This window comes from Heloderma suspectum, chromosome 5 (genome assembly GCF_057233095.1).
Source record: "Heloderma suspectum isolate Gila_16-S chromosome 5, 16-S_ref, whole genome shotgun sequence".
In the NCBI taxonomy this organism is placed as follows: Eukaryota; Metazoa; Chordata; class Lepidosauria; order Squamata; family Helodermatidae; genus Heloderma; species Heloderma suspectum.
In genome coordinates, this window is record NC_139462.1 from 143,458,874 (window position 1) to 143,483,413 (window position 24,540).

At 43.6% G+C, this 24,540-nt stretch overlaps 1 protein-coding gene across 7 annotated transcripts in view; it reads left to right on the top strand.

Annotated features, from left to right (window-relative positions):
- Positions 1-24,540, top strand: part of TNS3 (tensin 3) — a 321,108-nt gene that overhangs the window by 86,421 nt on the left and 210,147 nt on the right. For 6 of the 7 annotated variants that reach the window (XM_084857721.1, XM_084857725.1, XM_084857722.1 and 3 more), the window contains one exon: positions 8,276-8,320. The exons of the other annotated variant lie outside the window; for it this stretch is intronic. In XM_084857721.1, coding sequence (XP_084713847.1) covers positions 8,276-8,320 — 45 coding nt within the window. The remainder of the gene's footprint in view (positions 1-8,275; positions 8,321-24,540) is intronic. 7 annotated transcript variants of the gene reach the window in all.

The window sequence follows — 24,540 nt, forward strand, 5'->3', positions numbered from 1 at the left end:
ACAAGCTAGGCTTCAGCAGCATGTGAACCGGGAAGTACCAGAAGTACAAGTGGGGTTTCGAAGAGGCAGAGGAACTAGAGATCAAATCGCCAACATTCTCTGGATCATGGAGAAAGCAAGAGAATTCCAGAAAAATGTCTATTTCTGCTTCATTGACTACGCTAAAGCCTTTGATTGTGTGGATCACAACAAACTCTGGCAAATTCTGAAAGAGATGGGAGTACCAGACCACCTTACCTGTCTCCTGAGAAACCTGTACGAGGGACAAGAAGCAACAGTAAGAACCGGACATGGAACAACCGATTGGTTCAAAATTGGGAAAGGAGTACGACAAGGCTGTATATTGTCACCCTGCTTATTTAATTTATATGCAGAGTACATCATGAGAAACGCCGGGTTGGATGAATCACAGGTTGGAATTAAGATTGCCAGGAGAATTATCAACAACTTCAGATACGCAGACAATACCACCCTAATGGCAGAAAGCGAAGAGGATCTCAAGAGCCTCTTGTTGAGGGTGAAAGTGGAGAGTGCAAAAGCTGGTTTGAAACTCAACATTAACAAAACTAAGATCATGGCATCTGGCCCCATCACTTCCTGGTATATAGAAGGGGAAGAAATGAAAGCAGTGACAGGTTTTATTTTCTTGGGCTCCAAGATCACCGCAGACGGTGACTGTAGCCATGAAATTAAAAGATGCTTGCTCCTTGGGAGGAAAGCTATGGCACACCTAGGCAGCATAGTAAGAAGCAGAGACATCACCTTGCCGACAGAGATTCGTATAATCAAAGCTATGGTTTTCCCAGTAGTAACGTATGGCTGTGAGAGCTGGACTATAAGGAAGGCTGAGTGCCGAAGAATTGATGCCTTCGAACTGTGGTGCTGGAGAAGACTCTTACGAGTCCCCTGGACTGCAAGGAGGTCAAATCAGTCAATCCTAAAGGAAATCACTCCTGACTGCTCATTGGAAGGACAGATATTGAAGCTGAAGCTCAAATATTTTGGCCATCTAATGCGAAGAGAAAAGTCACTGGAAGAGACCCTGATGCTGGGAAAGATTGAAGGCAAAAGGAGAAGGGGACAGCAGAGGATGAGATGGCTAGATAGCATCACCGATGTAATGAATATGAACTTGAGCACACTCCGGGAGAGAGCGGAGGACAGGAAGGTCTGGCGTGCTATAGTCCATGGGGTCACGAAGAGTCGGACACGACTTAATGACTGAACAACAACAACTGTTATTTTGTGGTTTTAAGCTTTTATATTTTATATTGTTTTATGCTGCACTTTGTGTTTTTAATTTTTGTGAATTGCCCAGAGAGCTTCGGCTATTGGGCAGCATAGAAACAAACAAACAAACAAACAAACAATATACATTACACCACGCCTGACAAGTGGCAGCTAGTGAAACAGCATAAGAGGAGGGAAACAGTTGTGTGGCGATGCTGTTTTTCATTTTTCCCCACCTATGTCTCATTGTGGAGCCATTGGTCAGTGTCCATATGTCTTTCCATGACGTATTCCCATCAACTGTCTGGGTACCTTTAGAAAAAGGCTACTTTGATGCAGGCTCATTGATTGCCCTGCTGATGGGATTTTTCTGATGATGAGCAGGAGAAATAGTACTCTGAAGTGCTAGGGCTGCAATGTTAATTGACTGATCAGATCAATGAATCAGTTAAAAATGTTCTGGGTCAGTCAAAAGCTGATTAATCTGGCATTGATTGCACCCCTGCCAAACTTATCTGGACAGAGCTAGCCTAGCCACAGTTATCCATGCTCTGATAACCTCTTGTCTGGATTGCTGCAATGAGTTGTACTTGGGGCTGCCTTTGAAAATGGTTCAGAAGCTTCAGCTGGTCCAAAACAGGGCAGCGAGATTGTTAACGGGGACTGGCTAACGGGATCATATTAGGCTGCCAGTCCATGTCCAGGCCCAATTCAAAGTGCTGGTATTAACATTCAAAGCCCTAAATGGCTTGGGGCCAAGTTATCTGAAGGATCATCTCCTCCCATATGTACCTGCCTGGATCCTAAGATCATCCTCAGGAGTCCTTCTCTGGGAGTCCCTGACAAAGGAGGTGAGGCGGGTGGCTACCAGGAGGAGGGCCTTTTCTGCTGTGACACCCCGGTTGTGAAATGAGCTCCCCAGAGAAGTTCGCCTGGTGCCTACGTTGTGCTCTTTCCAGCGCCAGGTGAAACCCTTTTTATTTTCCCAGGAACATTAGCATTTTAGCATTGTAGTCTTTTAACTCTGCTGTTTTAAATTCATTTGTTGTTGTTGTTCAGTCGTTCAGTCGTGTCCGACTCTTCGTGACCCCATGGACCATAGCACGCCAGGCCTTCCTGTCCTGCGCTTTCTCCCGGAGTGTGCTCAAGTCCATATTCATTGCATCGGTGATGCTATCTAGCCATCTCATCCTCTGCCGTCCCCTTCTCCTTTTGCCTTCAGTCTTTCCCAGCATCAGGTCTTTTAAATCTCCGCATTGCTGCTAGGTTGTACTTTTATATTGTCGTTTTAGTGCTTTTGTATTTTACATTGTTTTTATGCTGGACTTGTTTTAATTTTTGTGACCCGCCCAGAGAGCTTTGGCTATTGGGTGGTATAGAAATGTAATAAATACAGAAATAAATGAAACCTATGAGATTCATAAGGCCCTGCTTGCTACATGGAGAGGGAGGAGCTGAAGAGCAAGTGATGTCCCAGTGGCAGATAACAAGGAGAAAAGGGTTTGCGGCTCTTGCATCCAGCATGGCATTGTTTACTTCCGGCTGGGCGAGCCAAGGGAAGGAGCAGACTTTTTGGACAGCTGCAACCCCTTCCTTGAGAGATCTTCTTTTAATGAGGAGATTGCAAATGCTGCACACGCTCTCTTCTTCTGGGAGAGTCTGTGTGCATTTACAAGGACAGTAGTGAAGTCATGGAGCCACCGGGATATATATCTGCTCGCGCCGTGGGTGGTGTGGTCAATGTTAGTGAGTGTTGCCGATCTCTACAAAACAAGCAACCAGAATGGCAGGTGCATCTATTTATTCCTTCACTGAGCCCAGTGCAAATGGAAAATGAGCAGGGGGAGATGAACAGTAGTTGCTGGGGGATGTAGGGGGTAGCGGTTCCATCTGGCTGGCCAGTTTTAATAACAGAATGCACCAGCTGGACCTTTTGAGTGATCTTTATTAGCTATTATATTTATTATAGAAATTATATTATATAGAACCTTCATGTAGATAGGCAGTTATCCAGGGGTCCCCAACGTGGTGCCCACAAAGGCAATCATCTTGTGGTGTGAAGTGAAGTTACCAGTGGCAAGGACATCCCTAGCTTTGTTTACAGAGTCATCGAGGCAGAAAAGACCAAGAAGTCATATAATTGGATCCTCTGCCCAAATGCAAAACCACCCACCCACCTCAAAGATTTATGCAATCCAGATCACTTATATTTATTAAATTTAATGACTAAATAGTGCATGCCTATTCTCCATCTCGGGGCCGCGGTGGCTTAGTGGTTAAGATGCTGAACTGCAGACCAGAAGGTCGGCAGGACAGCAGTTCGAGACCCGAGTGCTGTGTGATGGAGTGAGCACCCGTCTTCAGTCCCAGCTCCTGCCAACCTAGCAGTTCAAAAGCAAGAAATTGCAAGTAGATAAATAGGTACCGCCTCGGCGGGAAAGGTAACAGCGTTCCGTGCACCTCAGTGTTCAGTCATGCCGGTCACATGACCACGGAAGCGTCTTCGGACAGCGCTGGCTCTTCGGCTTAGAAATGGAGATGAGCACCACCCCCTAGGGTCGGACACGACTGGTTGGGGACACCTTTACCTTTTTTATTCTCTCTCTCTCTCTCTCTCTCTCTCTCTCTCTGTCTCTCTCTCCTGTCTGAGTGCTTCATAGGACTGTTGCTACATTAAAGATTAAAGTCCACTCCCTGCCCCCTTAAATTATATTTTTTTAATAAAAACCCTGGAAAACGTTAGAGTAGTCTTCTTTCTCTCCCTTTCTAGCCTCTAGCCTTGTTTTTTCTTTGCTTTCCTGTTTCTCCTCCCTCCCAGCTTCTGGCTTCACTATTTCTCTCCCCACCTCTTTATCTTGCTGTTTCTCTCCCCCCCCACCCCCGCAGCCTTTAGCCTTGCTCTTTCTTTCCTCTCTACCCCATTGCTTTGCTATTTCTCCCTCCCCCCCTCCCAGTCTCTAGCCTTACTATTCCCCCCTCCTCTTTAGCTCACTTTTGACTAACCAAGCCCCCACGGCAGCCATTATGTGACTAGCCACATCCTCCGTGGTAGCCATTTTGTGGTGGTGCCCACAGAAGTTTATCAAATTCCCAAATGTGCCCACAGATCCAAAAGGTTGGGGACCCTGTGGTATACCTTTTGAATACCAGAAGAGGAACAACAGAGGTTGATGCAAGTATGAAATGCACTTTATCTCATAGTGTAGAGACAGCTGTAATAGTAAATGTGTTGGTTCAGTATTGAAATTATAATTTTTGAAAGAACAAAAATGATTTTATGAATATGCAAATTATGTGATTAATCAACTTTAATCTTTAGTGGAGTGACAGTCCTATGAAGCATTTAAACAGACAGTATATATCTAAAGCTGGAGAATAGGCATGAACTATTTAGTCATTAAATTTAATAAATGTAAGTGATCTGGATTACATAAATCTTTGAGGTTGGTGGGTGGTTTTGCATTTGGGCAGAGGATTCAATTATATGACTTCTTGGTCTTTTCTGCCTCGATGACTCTGTAACCAAAGCTAGGGATGTCCTTGCCACTGGTAACTTCACTTCACACCACAAGATGATGATTGTCTGTGTGGGCATGATGTACGTTATAGTGCAGATTTAATGGGCCAGGATATGAGAGGCAAATACTGTGGATTAGCTTACTTTATAGTGAGCGGTTCAAGTTGTTAGAGCACTGTGGCTGATGTGCAGTCTTACCTTCAATTTTGTAGGGAATGGCTTTTCTTCAAACCCATGGACAGGGTTGTGTATGCCATGATTCTGCAAGGAAGGAAGGAAGGAAGGAAGGAAGGAAGGAAGGAAAGAAAGAGTACAGAATGTGGTATTGGAGCAAAATTAAACTTCCTATGAATATGTGTTGTCATATTTTTTTAAAGTTTTGTTTTGTAAACTCCCCAGAGAGCTTCAACTCTTGGATGGTATAGAAATGTAATAAATAAAGGAAGTCAGGGTGGCAAACATTGCCCCCCTTTTTATTCTCCATGAAACCCTGTGAGGATGAGGTAGGTTAGGTTGAGAGTGAGTGTCTGCCCCAAGAACACCCAGTAAGTTTTGTGGTTAAGTAAGGAACTGAGCCCAACTCTGCCCAGTCTAAGCCTAACTCTCTAGCCACTGTATCACCCTGGCTTCTAGCCTTTATCTGGATGCAAAAATCTGTTGAAGGTATGTGGGCATTGTCTGCTAACATATGAGGGGCCAGAGGGGGTTGCTGAATAAAATTCCCAGCGGATCTCAGGTGGAACTTGACGACACAGCAGAGCTCCTCGCTATGCCCAGCAGAGCTCCTCGCTATGCCCAGCAAAGCCAGAAGGAATAATGCAGAACAAGAGCAATTATGCAGCCTTGCTGAAGTGGCATCTTTTTATATGGATCGCATACTCCAGGTTTTCATGCAGAATTTGGATACCCCAGATGCAAAATTAACAGTGTGAGTGTGTGTGTGTGTGTGTGTGTGTGTGAAGTGCACACAGACCTGCCTATGTCTCTGGAAAGGCAAAGCTAGTAGAGGGGCGGGAGGGCCTTCCTTTGCACCATCAGAATGGCTACTCTCTTCAAAGAGATATAGAGAGCAACTGAGCACCCACACTCAGTCTCCACAGTAGTGCTCAGTAGTCAGCACTACTGTGGTAGTAGATGTGGTAAGGAGAAGTGCTTACGTGTGCAGAGCAGAGGGTGAGGGACCACTCTTTGTTTTATTCAGCTGAATTTTCTTACCCAGTTTTGCACCTCCACCGTGTGGAGACGTAGACCCATCTTAAACAAACAGCAGGATCATGTGTTAAAGCTTTTTCTGGATGGTACCACCTCAGGTTGCGTGTAGAAAAAGTAAGTTGGGGAAAAGGCCAGGCAGAAACATTGTTCCCAACATGCCAGTTTCAAAATTCGATCAACCCACCATCAGCCTTGAAGGGTGCGATCCAGGAGATGCTTTACCACTTGATTCTGGTGATAGTGTACAACTTTACCTTACTATAGGTGCGGTGCTAAGCCCTTTGCAACACCGACTTGCAAATTGCTACTTAACAAATTACCGACATAGTTTTTGTAAAACAACCACACATTTCTGTGGACCATCATTGCTTCCCTGTTTTGTAATCTAAAAAGAAATACGTTGAAGAATAAGGAGACTGAAACGTAGCATGTGGAGGACATTAGGGAGCCATTTAAAGTCAGTGAAAAATAAAACTCCAGCGGGGCCAGGATGTTTCTATGTGGTTTGTGTTTAATGTTGCAAGAATCCCTCTGAAGTCTGTTTAGAACTTTCACAAGCTTGGGTTTCCTCCATGTGTTTGGATTTTCACTTAACTTTTACTAGCTGTGCTGCAGGCCTGCTCAATATGGGACCCACCAAGCCACAGCAGTCCACTGGCCATGTATTGTGGCCAGCCAGGCATATGAACACACCACCCCTCCCCATTTTTGCGGTCCCAAGCAGGCAGCAAAAACAGAAGGCTGGCCGAAACCCGTGTGGGCCGTCCTGTATGCCTTGTGGCTCGGTGAAGCACAAGTTGTGCAGGCCCAACGTAGTGCCATTCTATTTGGCTTCCCAGTGAAAAACATGCATTAGGAATTGCAGGATTACCCATGACTGCCACCATTTCATGGCCTATGTAGCATCATGCTTCTCTGTACATTGGCAACACTCATTTGGCATGGTGAATATAGCCTTTGGAATGCTTGAATTATTTTCATTTCAACAGTTGTACTCTGGTCATGATGATACCCAGGAATAATTAATGATTTATTTAGGAATTAAGGTGTAGCAACCCTCAGAAAGCTGAACCTGCTTATCAAAGGTTGAGTCTGGTATTAACTGACTTGGAAGCTGTATGCAAGCAGTAGATGCTAAAATGACCTGATTTACTTCCACCCAATCCCAAGACTGTTGTCGGAGGGTTTTTTAATCTAGTCAGTGTGTCTGAGTATGTGCAGAATACCTTTTTCTAGCCACTGAGCTACCACAGCTTGTCTTCATACACTTGGGATTAAGGAACAATCTTTCTAGATGGCTTGGCTTTTTGGGAGATGGTATCCAGGGCAGGGCTGCTGGAGCACAGAGGTGATTCTTGCCTCCATGGTCCGGCCACCCTGCACCACCCATCTAGCACTTCCAAGTGGGAGGGAAGGATCCTGGGGTGCGCATAGGAAGCTGCGTAATGCAGCTGCCCCTGTCTCCTCCCGCCCCCCATCTCCCCTTTTCCACACTCTGTTTCTGAACATGGAGGTGTAGCCGGCACGGAGAGAACCGTGCCAGCTACGAGGCAGAGGGGGAGAGGAGCACGGTTTCTGGGTTCTCAGGACAGAGCCCTGGTTCTGACCTTGGATCCCAGAAACTGAACAATCCTATGTCCCCCTAGACACTGTCTAGGGGGCACAGGATTGCTCTTTCTGTTGATTATTTACGATCCACATTTATATACTGCCTCATTCGCTAAATGCCATCAAGGTGGTCTGTAGCAAGTTAAAACAATAAAATGATTTTAAAAATCAGAACATTAGAACAGTAAGACATCAGAACATTAAAACAACTGGAATGTTTAGGCTGTGCCGTGACAGTTATGCTGGGTTAAACAGTTCTGTAGATATGCTAACTGTTACTAATGTATGTAATGCAGTGCACACCAGATAGAATCATAGAATAGTAGAATAGTAGGGTTGGAAGGGGCCTACAAGATTATGTTGGCAAATGTGTAGCAGGATTAATACATGGGGAAGATGTGGGTTGGTGTGTAAAGCATCCACTCTTTATGGCTTCATGAAGTGGAAAGGTGGTTAATTTTGGGTTGTGCAAGCTATAAGATCCTCTGACATGCCTTCTGTGAATCTAAAATAAAATTGTTCAGCATTGTAGCTGCTTCTTTTGAGGTTTGCTGAGGTTACTTTAAAATCTCTGAAGGAGTTAAATGTTAATATAATGACTATTAGTGTGGCAGGGGGGGAAGCTGCAGTTGTAACAAGGCATTTTTGGAATTTGCCCTGTCACTTGGTAATATTTCACTAATTGAAGCAACCCTTTGTTTTGAACAGGCTGACAAGGTTTCATCTGGAGTTTTGGCTGGTGGACTAACTGAGGTATGTTAGTTCTTCAAGCAAATCTGTCTCATTTCCCAAATTAAGAAAAATCTGCTGAGAGTTGTGCTTTAAACTTGTGAGGCTGGAGTGGGGGTGGGTAGGAGGGAGAGACATAATCTCCTCTGTGAATCTTTGTGGTCCCTCTGCTGCTGTGGGTTGAGGAAAATCTATCAAAGAATTGCCCCATCACCACTGTCTTGTTTGTGACTGAGAAGTAGGCATTTGGTTTTGATAGAAAAATCCCTAAGTCAGACATCCTTGACCATTGATGACACACATTGGATCATGATGTGGGCAGGCGATGTGATCAATTCACATGTTAGTTTATTTATTTAATTGATTTGTCCCCTGCCTTTCTGCCAAGAAAAATGGCACTCAAGGTGGCTTACAACCATAAATAAAACTTGATTAAAAAAATAATACAATAAATGCATTAAAGCACAATTAAAAACAAAACAATAACAGAAGAAAACAACGTCCAGCTGAACAGAACCACTTACATGCCAAAGGGCTGCTTAAATATAAAGCTCTTTGCCTGCCGGTGGAAGGACAGCAGAGAGGGAGCAAACCTAGCCTCCCTCTGCAGGGAGATCTACAGCCTGGGAGCAACCACAGAGAAGGCCCTTCTAAGGAAGGAAGAACGAGTAGTGTAGACCAGAGCAGGGACGAGGAACCTCCAGCTTCCCCCCGACCCACGTTGCTTCCTCCCCCCCATCTAGATTGGAGATGAGAAGAGGATTCCTCTTCCTGCCTCCTCCCAAAGGTCTTGGTAGCTTCCAGGCAAGGGTGGGTGGGTGGAGTTGGGGGAGAGGAGTGCAGGGGGGCACAGAGGGAGCCCAAGCCTCTGCAGGCTGGATGGGTAACTTCTGTGGGCTGGATTAGGCCCATGGGTCACAGGTTGACCCCCCATTCTCTGGAGCCCAAGCATCTGTGATCCTGGTCGATCGCTGATTTTGAACAAGGCCTTTATAATGAATTGGGTATATGCTGAAGAGCCAATAATACTGTATTGGCCTACTGACACACGCCCATATGTGTGGAGACGAGGCAAAGGGTTCAAACTCTGGGTTGTTCGCCCCTGAATGGGGTGTCCCAGGATTTTTTATCGCAGCAGGAGTGGCCAAGTGTCAGGGAACCAGCACGCTCATTTGCTTCCGCTTCATTTTCACAGTGAACGAACTGTGGGTGGTTGACGACGTACGGACTGGGTCACTGTCCTTTAAAAATAACCTGGTTTAAAATTATATCTGTAGACAATGCAGACAAACGCATTAAAGTTTACACTTATAATCTCTTAAAACTGAAACTATAAGCTCTTAAACCAAAGCCACAATTCAGCACTGAGTTAAGTGCACTTAAGCTCATTGATTCCTGTAGGCTTTAACTCTGCTGGATAGTGGCCATGGTGTTAAAACCTGCTTTTCTTTTTAAAAGAATGAACCGCAGCAAAAATGAAGGACTTTTTATGTAAATATGACACTGTGGCCCAGTTCAAACATAATGATCTCAGCCTAACCAATAATGATTTATTGGACCAAAAATGAGTCTTGTGCCTGCACACCCCTCCACACCCCTGCCCTTCTCCTACTGCACGCCCAGCTTCAATGAAATTATCATGGCTTGTTCAGCCATAGTTTCCCATGACACCTGAACTTGAAAACTATGGTTTGATCACTGCTTAGATACCAAGGTTTCAACCCAGGATCTGATCCTGGTTCATGTGTGTCAGTGTTCCCCTTATGACCTGGACCCCCTGAGCTACTCCTTAAGGATCTCTTGCCTCTTTAAGAGTCCCACCTTCCTTCTTTTAAACTTCCCCTTCCCAATATTGTGGGGTTTAGGCAGTAGACATGGGGTGATTGACACTCCAGACACTTGGGCTGTAACCACAACAGTTTACTGGTACATTAAAGCAAGGAAATTACAATTAAAGGTATTTACAGAATATTGCTGAGAGATACAAAAGGCATTAAGAGAAAATAAAAGTTGCAAAAACGCAAGTTCCTTTACCCTAGCTGCACTTAGACTTCTCCAGGCTGCTTCTTCTTGCTCTCTCTTCCTGCTCTGGTCTTCTCTCTCTGATCTTCCTTGCTCTCTCACTGGCTGTCTTTCTCTTTTTATCCCCTCCTTCCCCCAAACCGAAAGTACTGTTTCAAAACTGAAGAAATGAAACTTAACTCAGGAAAATGAAACCTAAGCAGGGAAATTACTCTCTACTACTCTCAGGGATACCCCTCCTAACAACGCCCCCCAGGCCTCTAGCCTGACCTTTTAACCTTGCTTCTGTAGACCTCAAACCTTGACAGTATTCTAGTAATTAGTAAAAATAAGGTTGGACCTTACAATAATTGCAAATACAATAATAATAATTTACAATAATTACAAAATAAATTATTTTTGAGACAATTCAGACTAGCATAAGAATAACATGCTAAAAGGTACAATGTCTATCTTGATGCAAAACGTTTTTTTTTCATCCACTTTTGTCAGCCTGGCCATATTACAAGGTGGGTTGGACGACCACTCCAGGCACTGCAGGCTACCCTCCTGTGGTAGGTCTTCAAACATCCCATGCGGTTGCTGAGGCCTCTTCCCAGACTCTGAGAAGGGGAGGGCCACACTCCAACCAATCAGGAACTGACCTGTTTCCACTTCCTGTACTATCGGAGAATAGCTCTTCCCTTTCCCAGAGCACTGCAAAGAGGCCTCGGTAGCCGGTCCAGGGACTCTGAAGGCCTCATTCAGTGCAATCTGATGTCTATGTACTCAGAAGTAAGTCCCACTGTGTTCAGTGGCTCTTACTTCTAGGAATGCATGCCTTGAATTGCAGCCACATTTAGCTGAAGAGTTGTAGGGAGCATGGAGGAGCAGCCAGGTCAGTGCTAACAAGGGTGGGGTGGGGGGAGTCTGCGTGAGTGAGAGAGAGGGAGGGCCAGACAGAGTGGTTGGGGGGCAGAAGGTGCTGTGTGTGTGTGTGTGTGGGGGGCTGTATAGTAACAATGACTTGTAATTGTAATGTCTCAACATCTAAGGGGCCAAATGGGTCCATTTTAAAGAAAATTCTATTGCGAACAACAAATATATATTTACAATCTTATAAACATAACATACTGTTAACGGACGTACTGCAAGGTAACAAGGTATGAAACGTCACAGATTTGTGTTCCAGGTCGCACAACTAGCTAGAAGATTTCAACCATAGAAGGAACCTCCTTCGTCTGTGACACAGCTATAATGGTAAAAGAAAGTGGTTGTGCAAAAACTGGTGAAAAGGGAACTTCGGGGGTAAATACATCAAGTCATGAAAGAGGAGAGATGAAAGAAGCACAAGAGGGAATTTAGCTCATGACTGTAGACGAGATCATGTGCACGAGCATTGTCTTGGTGATTGTCAGAGTGCCAAAAGAGAAGAATGATTGCACACAGTGCAGGAACATGGGTTCGTGCACCATTTCCAACGTCAGGTGTGCCATAAATCTCCACAACATCCTTAAAGTTCTCAAGCACCTTTTAATGTACCAGTATGGAAGGTGCTCCGGTACAGGCCCGCTTCCCACATCATTTTGTGATTCACACAAGTCCCTATTAGTCTTATCAAACTGTGCAGTCCAGACTCAGAAAACTTTAAATCTTTCTCGATGTACCGAGGAGGTGTCAATGGTAGCTGCACAAAAGGAACCGCGTTTTTTGACATTGAAATAATCTGTGTGGGAATGGTGTGTGCCTACATTCCTGCACTTCGCACAACGGTTCTTCTCTCAGGAGTATGATAATTGCTTACATGACACTTGTCCTCATACTTCTACTTCTTGCATCTCTCCACTTTCATGACTTGCTGTATTTATTCCAAAGCTCCTTTCCCACCATTTTTTCTTTATCCACTTACTTCTACTTTAATGGTCATGCCGGCTTGGGGATGATGGGAGTTGCAGTCCAGTGTCCAACACATTTGAAGGGCACCAGGTTGGGGAAGGTTGCACTACACCACATGGTTTTCGTATGACAGCCCATAAAGATGTCTGTTATGGGGAAAACTTTCACACCCAGTGGCAGTGGTTATTACGCATCAGGTACAGAAGTGCGATGAAATTGTTCCATAGTCACCATATGGTGGAAGAAAAAAAGGGGAGCAATTCTGAATGAGGAACCATAGATTTTCAGAATACACTTAGGGTGCAATCCTATGCATGTTTAGATAGAAACAGGCCCACAGTTCCCAGCATTCCCCAGCTGGCTGGGGAATGCTGGGACTTGTAGGACTTTTTTTGCCTAAATGTGCATAGGATTGCACCCATAACCACCTTTCTGTCTCTCAAATTGGTGTTTGAATGGACTTGGCCCCTGTTCTTACTGTTAATCAGCAAAAGAGCAAGGATTGAAAAAGATGATAAGGTCTGTTATATTTGATTACACTTTCTATTAGTGCATTGAGGTCTTAGTCCAATGTGGTTGTCATGCTTAAACTCCTGCTCATTCTTCCAGCTTACAGGACAGAAACTGCTGGTAGTAGTGAAGCAGCATGGAGATTTAAATGTGACATTGGAGGCAGAAAAACAAAACAAGCAAAGCAGAACAACAGCAGAAATTAGTGGCATTCCACATGGCTGGTTTCATGTTTAAACAGGGACCTTACATGTTGCAGTGGCTGCCCAGGCCTCAAATCCCTGGTGTGCTTAAGGCTGCACACATAGGCAGAAAGGTGGCTGTGTGGGATGCTGCTTGGGCAAATTCTTCCTTCTTTTTTAAAACTCAACCAGCGTCATATTTAAACCAGACTTTGTTATCAGTGTTCTGTGCTTGATTGCCTGGGACCAGATTTGATTTAATCTGAGGAAACGGCTGCGTTCCTTGCTTGAGGAAAGACGTTTGTTTGACGAAACCACAGGTCAGGAGGATTTATTTGTGAAAACCAGTCAGTCATCCCTCTGGTACAGCATTTATGTGAAACAAACAGTGGGGTGTGTTGGAAGAGGCATGATCCCAACCCAAGAGAGTTTGTAATCCATGTTAGATGGACAAAGGGGTAGGGATTGAAATGGCTGAGGGTGATTGACAATGGTTGCGGGTGGGTGACTGCTGTCAGAATTAGGTGGCAGTGGGGGAGCAAGCCAGGTGAGATGAAGTAGGGTGGTTCGAGAAAGACTCTGCTAAAGAAATGTGTCTTAAGGAGAGGATTCATCTAACCAGGAGCCTTCTGCATGAGGCTTTCATTGTGTGCTTGTGATTGCTCATGCATGGTAGTTTGCAGGTCCTCTACACGACATCGTCATCCTCCAGGGCCTCTTCCTTGCTTTGCAACCATTATCACATTTTTCCCCCCTAATGAGGGAAGTCTGGTATTATTTAGAAATGGCGGAATGAGAGTCTCGTGTAATTGCACAATTCTGCTATACCATATCACCATCTAGTGGTTGTATAATGAAACATATAAAAAGGCAGAGAGAGAAAAAATCCTGGAAAAAAGCACATGTAAAGGAGCCGAACTTAATCCCACAAAGAATCCAGAAGCAGAAAGTGCGGGATAAAAGCCTCATGTAGAAATGCCCCAGTTCTCTGTAATAAATGCCAGATCAGCTTGCTCATCCAGGATCAAGTCCTGGATGGCCATCATGTTAATATTAATTGATCTGGGATTAACTGACTTGGTGGCAGCACCTTCAAACTCAAGGGATAGTGAGCATGACAGCCAAACTCTCCAGGATTTCAAGAAGGACCAGAAGGCAACAGCTGGATAGGAGGTGCAATGGTTGTCAGTTATCGTTACAAGTTTGTTATGGCATCATCTGTTAATAAGGGCTCTTTGCCCTCATACCTGTACAAATCGACCTTTGTGTGTACACACTAGCCACTGTCTAAACTGTTGCTTCTGTAGCCTCCGTGCGAGTGGTTGTAATGTAGCCCACTTATGTTTAGGGTCAGCTAGCCATTGTGTGTGCATTTTATATTACCAACCTTTGTAATGAAGCCTTATTTAACCGAGTGATTTATCACTATTCAACTAACCAGCGCTTTTAGATTTTTCTAAATGACAAAGTAAAAAATTGTCTGTGATCCTACAGGGTGGGGTTAGCTTCCAAGAGCAGCCTTTTAGGCAAGGTTAACCTTGAAGACCCCAGAGGGTAAAAAGCATTAACAGGCATGTAAAAAGCATTTTTGCAATGTTTTTTTTTTCCCCCTGGTAAGGAAGATGTGCTCAAAGAATTTTGAAGGCATAATTGAGTTTGAAACCAGCCAAAGATTTGTAGAAGCTTTTAAGGTCATGTAGAGAGGAAAGTAAAATCTGTTCTAACAGCCGTTTGAGCGAAGCCACTGATATTAACACAGAGCGGCTACAGACATGATGGTGTTGCGAGCTGAAAAGTCAGTACGAGTGCCTCACCTCTCCTGGTCTCCCACAACACTGTTTTTTCTGAAATACAGGTTTTTGAGGTCTTCTCCCAACCAATACGAGGAGGCTGTAGCTCACTGCCAGAGCACTGGCTTTGCATGCAGAAGGTGCCAGGTTCAATCCCTGGCATCTCCAGGTGGGACTAGGAAAGCATCCTGCCTGAAACCCTGAAGGGCCACTGGAGTGTTGACAGTACTGGGCTAGATGGACCAAGTAGATGGACTCATTATAAGATAGCTTCCTATGTTCCTACAATAGTGTGCGTGTTTCCCAGGCAGAGGAGGTGAAAAAATTGTATTTTGAATGAGCCTTTGCTTGCTTTTCCACATGTACATCTCTTGGGATGCTGCTCATCATGGCAAAATAAAGATATTTGTGAACTTTATACCTGGCAGCATATACAGGTGGGCGTGTTTCCCCTATATACCCATTTGTACCTAAATCGATAAAAAATAATGATAAAAAAATATCCTACACCCTGAGAATTGCCATAAGGGGAGAATGTTTCCTGTCTTGCCTTTCTCACTCTTCTTTCACTGGAAAGTACTGGCTGTCTCGCCCCCATCCTAATGGTAACTGGGGAGCAGGGGAGAGACAGCATATTCTCCATTTGGATGCTCTGTGCTGATGGCTCTCAGATGCTAACACTTGGCAGTCAAGTGGGATTTAAAATATGGTTCTTTGCTTGGCCATCTGTGGTGAATAAGAATTGCCTTCAGGTGACCAGGCAAGACGCTTTAGAAAAACTAGTTCTTTTTTTCTTTTGGGCCACAACCAACTAACATGGGCACTTTAATCTCACTGACCAACTCTTCCCTATTGGTTAGGATCAAGCTGAGCATTGTCAATCACGGTGTTTCTTTCCCTACCTTCTGAAAGAGGAAGTTGTCAACAAGGCATGTCAAGAATTTTGTTGGAGATTCCATATTTAGTGGCATTTGTCTCCCAGAAGATATCAGTGTAGCTGAAGTCCTCCATTACTACGAATACTTGCTTCCCTGTAATATTTGTAATTTGTTTCAGGAAAGCATCACAACATCCTCACCTTGGTTTGGTGGTCTGTAGTAGACCCTGACCACAACGTTAATTTTATTTATTTCTCCGTTCATTTTTACCTAGATGCTCTCTGTAGGGCTACCTTGCTCACTCTCTTGAATTTCCATGCAGGCGGACACATTTTTGACATGTAATGCTACTTCCCCCTCCCTTTCTGTTGCACTTGTTTTAAACAAGTGATATCTTTGAATTGCTGCATTCCAATCATGGGTGTCATCCCACCAACTCTCAGTTATACCTATCAAGTCACATTTATCTTCCTGAGATAGGAGTTCAAGCGCATCTTATTTATTTCCCATACTCTCCACATTAGTGTATAGACACTGAAAGCCTTGAGTATTCTGCTCCAATGTCTTTCCTGCTGTTTTATTGTGGGGTTTGCTAGGCACTCCCTCAACACCCCCAGTTTTTCCTGTAGCACCCAGGTTTTTACCTTTAGTGCTTACCTTTGAATTTACCCTTCGGGTCATAAAGAATTCTCAAAGATTGGGATGAACTGACTTAAGTTTGGAAAACTGAGAGAAACCGAAATTGACAGATTTGTCCATTCCTAGCTGCTATGGCATTGCTGTTGTTTTGCTGCCACTTTACCTCTTGGCTTACAGCCCAGATAATGATTGTACATTTTTGTGTGTCTCCTACCACCTTAAATGTTTTAGCTATACTTTCAAATCACACTTCCCGTTTTGGCCCTCTATCAAAATGAGTAGTCACTGCAAGTAATCTTTCTGATCTTGGAAAAATGCCAAGTATTGTGGAAAATCCAGCATGGTATTTTCGCTTGTGAAGCAATGATTGAATAGCTACCATTGGATGACGATACTGGAAATCCCAGCGGTAGCTTGTCACTGCATTGTTGCGGGAAGCTTGTGCTTATTTTGGCAATAATGACTAAAGCCAAAGACTAAAGACCTTCATTATTTAAACACCCTCAAATCTTAACGACTCCACTTGGAAGCACATGGGTACCATTTTGCTCCTCCATTATTAGGTCATCTGTATCATTAGACAGCTATACATTATAGTCTCAGTTGGTCACTTAGAACAGGTTTTCAGTTGATACAAAAAGCGCTGAGAGACGTGCTAAAGGAAGACAAATAGCTTGCGAGATTTGTGAGCTCAGAATAAGTCCTATGTCCTATGCTGAGGCTAGCGCATGCTTTTAGACCCACTGTGGTAGGAAAAAACACCCACAGTTCTTTTGTCATAGGGCATAGGGGTGGTGGTGGTAAGAAGTGAAATACCCAGTGGGGACAAGATAGAAACCTGGAATACAGGATGGTATGTAATGAGAAATTCAAATCGAATACTGAATATTGGAAATGCTTGATGTGCAGCATCAATATATGCAGCTTGATACACTTTTCAAGGGATAATATGGGAGAGGTAAGTTACGTGCTTTAAAATCACTTCCAATGAAACCCAGAGAGCTTAAAAGTGCCCAACTTTGGCTGTGTCATGGTCTAACATTGTAAATGATTGTCTCCATTTGGATTTGTGAAGTTCTCCCTTTCTCCATGGGTGACTTGGATGGGGATGTAACCAAACAAATATTTTCAGTTTTAGCAGTTTGTATTTTCAGCTGTGAGTCATTGAGCAATGCATATGTGTGCATGAATCAGCTTTAAATTCAGCAGGCACAAGTGAATGGCAGTCTATATGAAAGTGGATTATTTGGTTGGGTTGTTTTTTAAATTAAAACTTGCCATAAATAAAGTTGCCTGTACATTGTGGTGTGATGGGGCAAGTGCCATGTAGTGATGTGGGCTTTTTGGAAAATGCTGAATTGGAAAATTTTCCAGAAAAGTTTCTGGAAGTTTTTTCTGTGCAAATTTGGGTCACCACCCTATGCAAAGCTGGTTGGCCACTGCATGAACTCATGCCATAGAGAGTAGTCAAATTTAGCTTATTTATTTTACTTGTATTTAATAAACAAAATGAAAACAGTACCCCATGTTAATTTTTTGTCCGATACATTTGACTTGAAAGATTTGAGGGGGGAAATTAAAGTACACCTAATGTGATTTAAGTGTTATATTATATTTGGATTACTTGTACAAAATTAAAGTCATTACCATGTACTTCCCTTACATTGCTTACATCTAAGAAAAAATAAAAGGTACTGAAAATTGTTGACGCACTAATAAATTGTAGCAACCCAAAGAACTGTGCATGATAAGCTGATAGCCACTAATCTGTTCCTACAGAGTTCAACTCTCTTCCATGGAAGTTGTTGGGGGCACCATCAGTTTCAATGTCACTGCCTGTTACCTCTATTTCACACTGAGACATATATGTATTTCAAAGACATATATATATTCTCTCACATACTTGCTAGGATAATCATCCGAGAAACATTAATTACAATTTTGATACTGCCAAGCTTGCCTAATACTACATTTGCAGTTGGCGTGCATTCATTGCTACTAATGAATTTATGAAATGAAAAATTTTCCACCCCTCATTACTGGCACTGTGTCCTCTTGGGAAAGAAGAATGTGTAAACAGGTTGGTTACAGCACCTGTATATAACAGAATATGGAGTTACTGAGCTTCTTCCAAGAAGATGTAACTAACAGAAGGAACCTGATCTGTTTCTGTAGCAAGAGTTTGTGATAGACTGTAGGTGCACTGGCCTCAACTCATACAAAATGGCTGTGTATGGTGTTGTGAGTGGCCCGAGCGCACTCTGTATAAGACTGTACACATTTAGGACTATGTGCACATTGGCTCTTAGGCTGTTCTCTGTAGTTCCAACTTCCTCCTCTCCCTAGTAGAGGTGAAATTACTTTAAATAAAATTATTGACATGTTAAGGAGGAAAGACTCAGTCATGCATGCTGCTTCGGAGTTGATGTACAAGATACATTTATCCTTTATATCACTGTGGAATTAAATGCAGATAGATGTTTTGGAAAAGGACATGTTTCAATGGTTAGGGTAGTGGACTGGAAAGTAGAATGTATAGTTTCTTTTGCAGTCATTGGCTGTCCTTCAGTTTGACCTTAAGAAAGCTATTTGGCACCATTGTGCTTAGATTTCCCTCAGACTCTGTTTCTGGTCTGTATCAACATCAAAGTGTTCCAATCAGGATTGACATTTATGGCATCCAGTCTCATGTGGGCCCAATTTCAGTGAGGTGTTCTGGTGTTGCCATCACGTAAATCATGATTTTGGAAGTTCTGACATAAGCTTTTTGATTTAAATAAGTCTTTTTCCAACTTTTGATAGCTAAGGCACACATTTCTCTAAAATTGGAAGCTCCCTTCATTCTCACTGCAAAATGTTTAGAGTAAGAATTGCCCTCCCTTACAGGAGTCTACTTGTTGTGTTCCTACATGAGTCAGGGGAATGTAGGAAGCTAATACCAGGTCAGACTATTTGCCCGTCTAGCCCAGTATAGTCTATTCCAGGGGTGCAGAACCGCTTTCAGTCTGAGGGCCAGATTCCATTTTGGAGAAGTTCTTGGGTGCAACTTTCCTGCAGCGGGTGGGGCTAAAGGAAAGATGGGCAGGGCCAAAACACCAAACATACCAGCATATTTTAGCTTAAAGCTCTCACTGCCAGTAACTGAGCCTTAGGAGAGGCATTTCAACCTTTTAGAGTGGGGGGGAAAACTGCACAAAAGTTGGGAAAACCCGAAATGATTGGTGGTTGGGGGAAAGGAGGTGAGGCCAGGGGAAGTGGGCATGGTCATCTGGGGAACCCTGGAAGTCTGGATTTGGCCCCTGGTCCTGAGGTTCTGCACCCCTGGTCTTCTTTGTCTGGCAGTGGCTCAGGTCTCAGGCAGAGGGTCTTTCACAACACCTGCTACCCGATCCTTTTAGCAGGAGATGCCAGGGACTGACCCTGGGACCGTCTGCATGCAAAGCATCCGCTCTACCACTGAACGGTGGTCTTTGTGCCTCTTGATTAGGAGGAGGTAATGCCAGACCAGTGACTCTCACAGATATGGTGGATGGCAGCCTTCTCTGTGGTGTCTGTTTTTGCTGCATCTCTGTATCAGGAGTGATTGAATGTTCCTATCACAGCAGATGCAGCAGGGGAGGCTAGTTGGAAGGAGGTGAGGCAAGAGCAGTAACTTATGCAGAGAGGCAGTCAGCCTCCACTGTGGATGTGTGTTTGGGATCCCAGAAGGTTTAATTATTTATCTCTCCGCCCCGACCCACTTCCATGCTAGTGTGTAATGCATACAATAGTGTTGACCTAGCAGAAAAATGCCAAAGGTATTGCCTGACTGTAGATTCCAGCAGTAAATAGTTTGGAAATTAGTCCTTTAAATAGCGCATTCAGATCCTATTTGCCAATGTGATACCAAGCACTCTGGGTTGTAGAGCCATTCCAGATGCTCTTGTTGAACAAATGGAAGGTAACTTTACTTCAAAAAATATAGGGGGGCTGATACCAGCCCTCAAACACACATGGATTAAATATTTGGAGGCCAGTGTTGGTAGCATTTTGTGCTTTCTCTAAAGAGAGGAGTCATGTGCTATGAAACATCCCAGTAGGCACATTTAGGGCGTAATCCTATGGGGACAGACTATCCAATGCAGGGCCGGCAGAGCATGGAGGGGATCCTCTTCTCCGCGCTCTGGTTGCCCTACATTTGTGGTTAGACGGCCGATTTCAGCTGTCTAGCTGGGGTGTGTTGGAGCTGGGGGGAGGGAGAGGCCAGGTGGCACATAGGAAGCGTTGTAACAATGCTTCCGCAGTCTCCTCCCCTCCCCCAGGAACCCCCCTTTTCAGCTGGAGTGAGGTTTCTGGGGAGCTCAGTTCCCAGAAACCAAAAAATCCTATGGCCGTCTAGACACTGTCTAGATGGCCATAGGATTGCTTCCTCCACCTCTTTGGTAAAATGGTCCACCCAGGTGAGTGGTCAAATGGCTGAATAGGATTACTGAGTACCCTTCTTCAAACCTGTCTCTAAATGCATAGAGCCGGCATGCACTGGACATTGGGATCGCATCCATGATGGGGATGTCTGTGCTTTGGCTGTCATGTTGGAAGAGAGGTCTCATGGCTGCACAGCTCCGAACTGTCAGAATTGTGGAACTGCAGTTGTGCGAATCTTAGCTATAGTCATGAGACCCGAGGCAGGCAGCGCAGCGCTCACCGGCACCAGTGTGCCCTCAGAAACCTTCTTTGGTTCCTGCCGAGGTGCCCTCCCCTTCCCACTTTTTAAAGAAATAAATAACGACATTTCTTACTGGTGTCTGGGATCACTTCAAAGCAAAGAGATCTAACTGCTCTGTTCTTCTTTCCCCACATGTGGGACTCACATACATTCTTAGGAAATGGAGATGGCAGGTGACTGCAGGTGGATCCTTCCATCTGCAGCATGCCCATTTTGTGGTGGTCCCCAGGACAGTTTCTCAAATTGCCAAATATGCCCATGGGCCCCAAAATGTTGCCTACTGCTGCGTTAGGCTCTGTCTGTCTGTCTCTCTCTCCCTCTGTAGGCTCCTGTTCCAATGTGTTGTCCAAAGCATGGGTGAGGTATGGAGGTGGCTTCTCATAGGCTCCACACAAATGCATGTGTGTGATCTGAGCAGGGCCTGCTGAAAATGGGGAAACTCCTTTTCACAGAAGTGGCCACTCCAGTGAGCAGCTATATGAGCAAAGGAATGAATGATCAGTGATGCAATTCTTTATGGTAGTAACACTCATAATGTAGGGATTTGCTCTAAGTTACATAAGTTTGCCACAGTACCACTCACCACTTGTAAGTTTGCTAGATATCGTTGTGGAGAAATAAGTATCAAATTCTTGGAGGAACTATTTATATGTATTCTAGTAATCAAATGCTGTTCCAAAGTTTAATCACCCATGATGAACAAAGAAGGCAGTGTGGAAAGCTTGAGAGAATGAGAAGTGGTGAATTTTCCCTTGTGGAATGATTGAACTTCACTGGGTCTGAATATCAAATTAGGGCTTTCAAATAAATATTCACATGAATAGTGTGCAGTTAATTTCTAATTAAACTTTTTCTAGTTTTACTTCATGACTGATCAAGTATTATAATGATTACTTAGGTTTTCCTTTTTAAGTGAGTGAGGAGGATTTACCTAATTTCATAAAATTCGTAAAATGAATTTTGAAAGCTCTTTTCCACGGTCAAATGCAGGGATTTTGCTGTAAGGAATATTGGTGACTCCTATCTAGGTCTAAGAGATAATTGGGGTGGAGGGTGGGAAAACTTTGTAAATGCTTTTACCAATGCTGAAAAAATGCTTTACCTTTCAGTGTTTTTTCTTAAGGTTGTGTTGAAAGGGGGCAAAAATGTTTACCATTTCAGAGTGAGGGCAAAGTGATGCAGAAAGCATTGCCTGTACTCCAAATTGGATTTGTTTGTTCTTAGTGATGTTATATAGGTTGGGGTAGGCAGAAAGTAGATCTCCAGATGTTTTGGATTTCAACTCCGGGCACTCCTGACCAGTAGCCATGCTGGTAGGGTTTTGGGGAGTTGAAGTCAAACACATCTGGAGATCTATCTTCTGACCTCCCTGATGTAGGTAAACCTGGCTATGTAGCACCATCACATTCGCTATGTGATCCCTAGTTGGCAGAGATTGTTCCAGGAAAGAGACTGAGTACTGAAGCAGCCACAGAGAGGGGAAATGATGGATGCCAACTGTCACAAATAAGGTGCTTTTATGTGGGTGGTATTCCCCCACCCCCGGAAATAAAATGCTTTCTGTCATCCTGAAATTCAAAAGGGCTGAACATTCAGCATAGCCCTACATCAAATCTCCAAACAGCATATCTTTTTGGAGTTGCCAGAAAAGCTGTTAATTTTCGATCTGGCATGGGCTTAGTTCCTTCATGACTCCATGCCCAGCTTAATTTCTTTAGTTGCTAATAATTAAGTACATCTGTCAAACATCAACTGGGTTAAGTTGTTTATCCTGTTCAGTGGCATGCTATGTATTGGATGGATGACTGTAACCAGTCGACATAAAAGTTTTAAAGGATACTAACAAAACACCAAACATTGGCAGTCTTTTCCCCCCTTCCCAGACTGGTAAAACATCATAACTAGTTTTTGAGCATCATTTATACAGTTTGGAGATGGTGCCTGCATTTTACATTTGAATGAGCATTTATTTCAGCTTTAATCAGCACTGGGTTCCAGCATATTAAATGGCCAAGATGTGCAAATGTGCTAAATCTCAGTTTGGTTGTCTGATGTGACTGTTCTTATGAGGGAACATGAGAACTAGTTTGGTATAGTGGTTAGAGTGTTGGACTGGGGAGACCCATGTTCTAGTCACTGGGTGACTTTGGGCTAGTCACTAACACTCAGCCTAACCTACCTCACAAGGTTCTTGTGAGGATAAAATGGAGAGGAGGAGGATCATGTATGCCGCCTTGGGCTCCTTGGAGGAAAAAAGGTGGGATATAAACATAACACATAAAATGAATAAATAAATGGGGATTCAAGCGCCTCTTCCACCTGTTGTGTCTCTGTCCACTGGCTACATTAGCCTGGTTGCTACCCAGAGAATGTTAGATCTCCAAAGGCTTCGAGAGACACTGGTATTGCATATTTTTGTATAGTGCAATGCTGTGCCAGTATTTTCTTAGACCTGTGATATAACTTTTGTGGATGCTGTACTGGATTCTGAGTATAAACCAATATGATCAAAAATGGTGTCAAGTTTTTTTTTTTTAAAAAACCCTATCACTCTGTTCGATCATTTCAAACAGCAATTTCAAATTTAACAAATAACTTTAGCAGAATTACATCTTAGCTTGTACTTCATGCAAAAATTGAGAGGGGGAGGGAGGGAGAAATGCCTCTGTCTTTGTAGGTGACAATCTAAAATTCCACAGTCTGTGTGAGGGTGCCCATAGAGGAAGGGGAGAAAAAAGGAGAGGAAAAGAAAAGACGTGGTGCTATCTTAGTGTACTTTTCTTCATCACTGATGTTCTGCTGTGTCTACTATACAACATTTTACTAATGTAGAACTTCTTTTAAACCAATAGCCTTAGTTGGTATTTAATATATAACAATAAACAACAATAACCAACATTTAAAAAAGAAAATAAACGTTGGCCCTGAAGTTCACAGAGAAGGCACAGGCTATTTAAACTACCACCACCAGTTTGGAATTGTTTTTTGTAGAATTTAAATAGAGACAGAACTATATGTCAGAAGAAACACAGGGCCGCTTCCCCAAAAGGCCACCCCATTGTTGAGTTCTCTCCTCGTCTTCCCAGGAATAAGTAAGATTTCCCCATGTCTCGACATCATTACTGTGCATTTCCCCAAGTTCACAGCCAGGGATGTGGAGTAAAAATGGCCATGCTGGCTGGGAATTATGGGAGTTGTACACATTTGGAGGGCACCAGGTTGGCAAAAGCTGAACTAGATGGAAAAGGGAATTTGAAACGTACCTGCCTTTTACGTTGTAGTTCTGCACTAAGAAAGAAATGGAAAGATGGCTGCCATGAGTGCCATTTTTGGTAGAAAGGCGTGGTACAAGCCAAATAAATAAATAAATAAAATGGCCGGTGTACTAAGGAATGTTTGATAATGGCCAGGATATAGCGCCCCCCCCATTCTTCTTCACCATTTTTTATTCATTTTGTCAGTATCCCACAGATACATGGTTTTGCTTTGCAAAGGTTTTGTAACTTGGGGCTCTGCATCTTGTCATAAAGAGTCTTTTCAGTCATCACTTAATTGAACTTTATTTTTCTTTTGGTCCTCCTCATGCAAAGAGGTCAGTGTTGGGCATTCCCTTAGCCCATAAAAAAGAAGATCTTGAAAGAAG